A 4,975-nucleotide genomic window follows, 5' to 3' on the forward strand; every position below is an offset into this window, starting at 1 on the left:
CATCTCGGCCTCCCAAAGTGCTGGGATTATAGGCTTGAGCCATCGCGCCCGGCCAACCTCGTCTCTAAAAACTTTTTCAATTAGCTGGGCATAGTGGCACACTCCTGTGGTCCCATGGGCATGGTGGCACACTCCACACTCCTGTGCTCCAAGCTCCTTGGAAGTCTAAGGCGAGGGGGTTCCTTGCTCGAGCCCAGGAGCTGGAGGCTGCAGTGAGCCGTGATTGTGCCGCTCACTCTAGCCTGGGTCACAGAGCAAGACTCTATCTAGAGAAAGGAGAGACAGAGAGAGAGAGAGAGAGAGGAAGAAAGAACAAGAGAGAAAAATAAAAGGGGAAGGAAGGAGGGATGGAGGGAGGAAGGGAAGGGAGGAAAGGAGGGAAAGAGAGAGGGAGGAAAGGAGGGAGGAAGGGAGGGAGGGAGGGAAAGTAAGATGCACTTCTGAAGTGCATCTCCCTGTCCGGGTAGGAGAGTGAGTGTCCACACGGAGCCAGCCCCTTGTTCCTGCAGCAGGAGCATCCGAGGCACCTGCCGGGTGGCCCAGCTTCCCCATGTGCAGGGACTGCCTCCTCCCCAGTGGCTGAACCATGAGGAGCTGCTCCCCAGCAAGGCTGGCTGCCAGGGCCTGGTGGGCCTGGGCTGGGCGGGAGGTTCCTTCCGGCGTGGGAGCTGCTGTGGGGACAGTGAGGAGGGGTGTAGCGAGGGTCTGGAGGAGGCTCAGGTGCCATGACCATGTCCTCAGGGCCCACCTGCCCCCTTGACCCAGATCCTGCCTGGCCATGGCCCCGCCCTGGCCCGCGGGTCCCCTGAGACCCTGTCCGGCAGGAGGAACGGGCCCCTCACTTGTTGCAGATCAGAAACCAAGGTGGGTGGTGGTTCCCCCAAAGACTGCCTCAGGGCAGGAGCTGCACCCCCCCAGGGAGCCAGGGCAGTGAGTGTCTCCACGGGGAGGCCTCGGCAGGACCCCGGGCCCCTCCCATCCTCACTGCTACCTCTCCTTTCCCAGCCAGGGCGCTCCCAGGTGACACTGGACCTCTGTCCCTCCGAGGGGACACCGTGCCCCCGCCGGGCCTCCTGGTCCCTCTTGCTGAGACTTCCGCTGCTCCTCAGTTGCTCCCCGCGGGCTCCGGCATCGCCGCCTCTCAGGGGCTTCGGGCCTTTCCCGCCCTTCAGGGTCTTCTCGGCTGCACCGGGGAGGCCTCCGCCTTGTCAGAAGCCTGTGGAAATGGGGTTGTCAGTCCCACTCCTGCTCCAAGGCCATAAGCACGTCAATAATTTAGACAAAGAGGATTTGCACAGGGCAGCCCACGGGCCCAAGGGGCAGAGAGCTGGGTGCAGGCTCAGAGGACTCTCCCTATCCTGCCCGTGGCCCCGAGGTGGGATTTGCAGGCCTCTGCTGTCTTGGGGCCCCGAATCCACCCTGGAACCACTAGCCCTGGTTCGGGTCAGGGATGCCACATCCTGGGGGCCCAGACAGGGCATTCAGGGGCCTCACTGTGTCATCTCCACAGGCCTGAGGGGAGAGCCACGGAGGAGCAGGCCGCGGCAGCGTACCCAGGTAGGTGGACAGGGCCCAAGTCCATCACCGGTCGTGCCACTGTCTGGAGAGGCGAGAGGCCACAGCCCAGGGCTGGGGGTGGGGTTGGGGGAACTCGGCCTGGGGTCCCCAGAGGCAGGTGGCAGTGGGTGGGGGATTTGGGAGCAGCCGAGCCCTCCCAAGGGCCTGAATGGGAAGGGGGCTGGTGGTTTGGGGACTGGGGACGGTCCAGAAAGATTTGAAGCTGGGCCGACACAGCCCTTGATGTGGGGAATGTCCTAGAAAGGAGGAAGCCATGGGGACAGGGAGCACGGAAGCGCAGAAGCCTTGGGGTCCAAGGGTTGCCAAGGGGAGCTGAGGGGCAGCTGTCGAGGCCCACGGTGGCTGAACCATGAGGAGCTGCACCCCAGCAAGGCGGGCGGCCGGGGCCTGGTGGGCTGGGCTGGGCTGCGCGGGAGGTTCCTCCCGGCATGGGGGCTGCTATGGGGACAGTGAGGAGGGGTGCAGCGAGGGCCTGGAGGAGGCTCAGGTGCAGACCCTCAGCCGTGGGGCCTCCTCCAGGCACCCCAGTCCTGGGGCTCAGCCCCACAACCTAGGCCTGGCATCCCCCTCCAAGCCAGAGGGGCCAAATGCCAGGCACCTCAGCTACACAATGGCTTGGAGCCCTAGCAGAGCCCGGGCACCACGGCTGACTGGGTGCCTGACTGAGAGCGGAGCCTCTCTGTCCGCTGGGCCAACGTGAATGACCTTCCTCTGGTGTCTCTGGGGTTCTGGTTGGAGAGCCAAAGGCTGGCAGGTCTGGGCCCACCGCTCACTGGGGTCTGGATGCCACCACGGAGCTGCCTCTGGCACAGCAGGAGCAAGCAGAGCCACCCTGGTCATGGGGACGGCACCAGTGCGGCCAGGGCTATAGCCAGTGAGGCCTTGGTGAGGGGTGGGGCCGGAGTCCTGGGCGGTGTCCCCCGGGGTCCCACAGCGGCCCTCACACCGTCAACCAGGCCACCCCGTCCCGGCCATCCCAGGAGGAGTAGGTGGGCGAGGGTGGGGGCGGGACATCACCACATCGACGTCGGCTGGTCCTGGCATCTCTGCACAGCCGCCCGGCCAGGCTTTATGTGCTCAGTGGAGACAGCTCAGGGGGTGAGGAGCGAAGGGAGATCCGACGTGGGGGCCATTTGGGGCTAAGCCATGTATGTACGGCCGAGGCCCCGGGTGAGAGCTGGCCCAGGGCTAGATCACGTGGCCATCGAGGCCCGGCCTGCCGTATAATGGCCACCAGCCAGAGCCCTTCCCGCCCTTCCCATCTGCCGGGACGCCGGCCTCAGGAGTGGGGTCAGATCGGGCCTGTGGCCGGCTCCTCAGCCACTGCCCACTGAGCTCTCGGCCCCCCGGCCAGCGCCTTGGCAGCCGCTGGTATAGCTGGATTCCTGGGAACACCTAGAAACCAGGCTGCTTGGAAACACTGTGGCGTTGCCATGTGGGGCCCTTCCTCCGCCCGCCAGGGAGGCTGGCCCTGGTGCCCAGCGCTGTGGCCCACACCCGCCAGGTTGCAGAACGTGTGTCCCCCTGCGAGGCCCCCCAGAACCATGTTTTTTTCTAGAGGAACTGACTCAGGGCCAAGTACATTCCTCCCGGCCCCCGAGGCTCGCTCTTGTCCAGCCCTGGGAACGCACAGGCGGCCGAGCCCTTGGCCTGGCCGGAGGAGGCCGCCGTTCTGCGAAGGGAGAGCTGTTTTCCAGGCCGGCGTCTGGAATGTTGCTCTGCCTTGCGGTGTGAGCCGACTCTTGCCCCCATTTCAGCTGCGGCTGCATTCCTGGTGTGAGCCCGGGCCAGCCGAGGCGCCTTTTCCACTCTCCGGTGCCAGCCCCGGCAGGCTCAGGGGAGGGGAGAGGATGGTTTCTATGGCAACCTCACTTTTTGTTATTTCTTATTTTCTTTTTTATGGTTTCTCCAACTTTGAAGCTCTCCAGACAGTTTACAGACGGTGAAAGGAAAAGTACTTTTCCTTCTCTGCCGAGTCCCCCCAGCAGGGCCGCCCTCCAGCCTCACCCAGAGAGCGCGGGTGCGGGGAAGGGGCTGGGGCGGGGGCTTCGAAAGCAAGTCACACACACCTGCCTTCAGAGCGCTCGTTATTTTTAAAAACAGTTTATAGAGGAAATGAATTATTTTTCTCCTAAAAAGTAGGAAAGTATTTGCAAAAGAATCCTCCAGGGACCCACAGCCAGGTCAGCGGCAGGGGCTGGAGAGCGGCCGCCGTGTGAGGGTCGTGTCTGTCCTTGCCAGCCTCTGGGTCGGAGGCCGTAGCTGGGCGGTGGCCTGAGGTCCGAGGTGGTTTCCTCTACCCAAAGTTAGTTTATCCACCTATGCTGTGTGTCCAGCACCCGGTTACAGTGCCAAGAATCCCAGAACCCGAGCAGAGATGACCAGGGTCGGGGACACAGGGGCCAGTGGGCACACGAGAGTGGGCAGTGGGCTGAGGCCAGGGAGGGGAGGGGACAGGAGCCTGCTGAGGACCAGCCCAGCCCGCCCCTTGCAGGGGAGTACGTGCTCATGATCCAGGACGTGACCACTCCGCCATTTCTGGGACGCACACTGCCCCCCGCCTTCAAACACCTGCGGGTCGTAGTGAAGAGGGCTGACCAGCCACCCCACGTCCTGGAAGAAGGCCCTGAAGCCTCAAGCGGCTGAGAGGCCCACGGCTGCACCCCAGAGCCTCCAGCGCCTCGGTGTGAACGGCAAGAAACTCTGCCTCTGCTTGCGGGACCCTGTCCCCGAGTCCCCAGAGCCCTGCGGCTGTTTGAATACAATGCTCAGTGGCAGCTGTGGAGGGCACTGCTCCTTGGGCCCGACGCCCGCAGCGAGGCCCTTTCCACGCACCCGCACGCTCATGGGTGAGGCCGCGGGACTGGAGCCCGCGTCCTCACTCACTGCTGTGGCCTCCACTCTGCGCAGAGCCCTGGGAAGCCTGGGGGCTCAGGCGGGACACATGGGGTGACTCGTCTCAACGCCAGGCTGTGGCAGTCGCCCAGGCACCCTTCGAGGCCAGCATGTGTGTGCCACCCACACTGTTCCCAGGCCCAGCCACGGTCGGTGCCGGAATTCCCTGCCAGGCTGGGGATGGGAAGCAGGGTCCCTGTCTCCCTGCCACAGAGCTCTGCAGTGAAGCCCAGCCAGGCAACCCCTGGCCTCCGCCTGGCACTACCCACTCCAGGCAATCCTGCCCGCAGGACAGGCTCCCATGGCGAGAGGCAGGAGGCACGCGATCAGCTCTCCTGACCGGGTATCCTGCCTGCCTGACGTCCCCACCCCGCACTGAACAGGGACAATGGTCAGGGACATTCTATGGCTGCCTCCGGAGGGCCCCTCAGACACTGAGCGGGGCCACAAGGTCGTTGGGGAGGGTGCACTGAGGTGGCCCATGGGCAGCCAGCCACTCAGC

General features: G+C 64.4%; 1 protein-coding gene across 1 annotated transcript in view; it reads left to right on the forward strand.

The window, feature by feature from the left end:
* Window positions 1-4,224, forward strand: part of MORN1 (MORN repeat containing 1) — a 71,546-nt gene extending 67,322 nt beyond the window's left edge. Inside the window, exons 13-14 of the mRNA XM_011930989.1 lie at window positions 1,511-1,557; window positions 4,073-4,224. Of these exons, the coding sequence (XP_011786379.1) occupies window positions 1,511-1,557; window positions 4,073-4,224 (199 nt within the window). The remainder of the gene's footprint in view (window positions 1-1,510; window positions 1,558-4,072) is intronic.
* The last annotated feature ends 751 nt before the right edge of the window (window positions 4,225-4,975 follow it).

Source organism: Colobus angolensis, unplaced genomic scaffold (assembly GCF_000951035.1).
Source record: "Colobus angolensis palliatus isolate OR3802 unplaced genomic scaffold, Cang.pa_1.0 Scaffold89, whole genome shotgun sequence".
Taxonomy (NCBI): Eukaryota; Metazoa; Chordata; class Mammalia; order Primates; family Cercopithecidae; genus Colobus; species Colobus angolensis.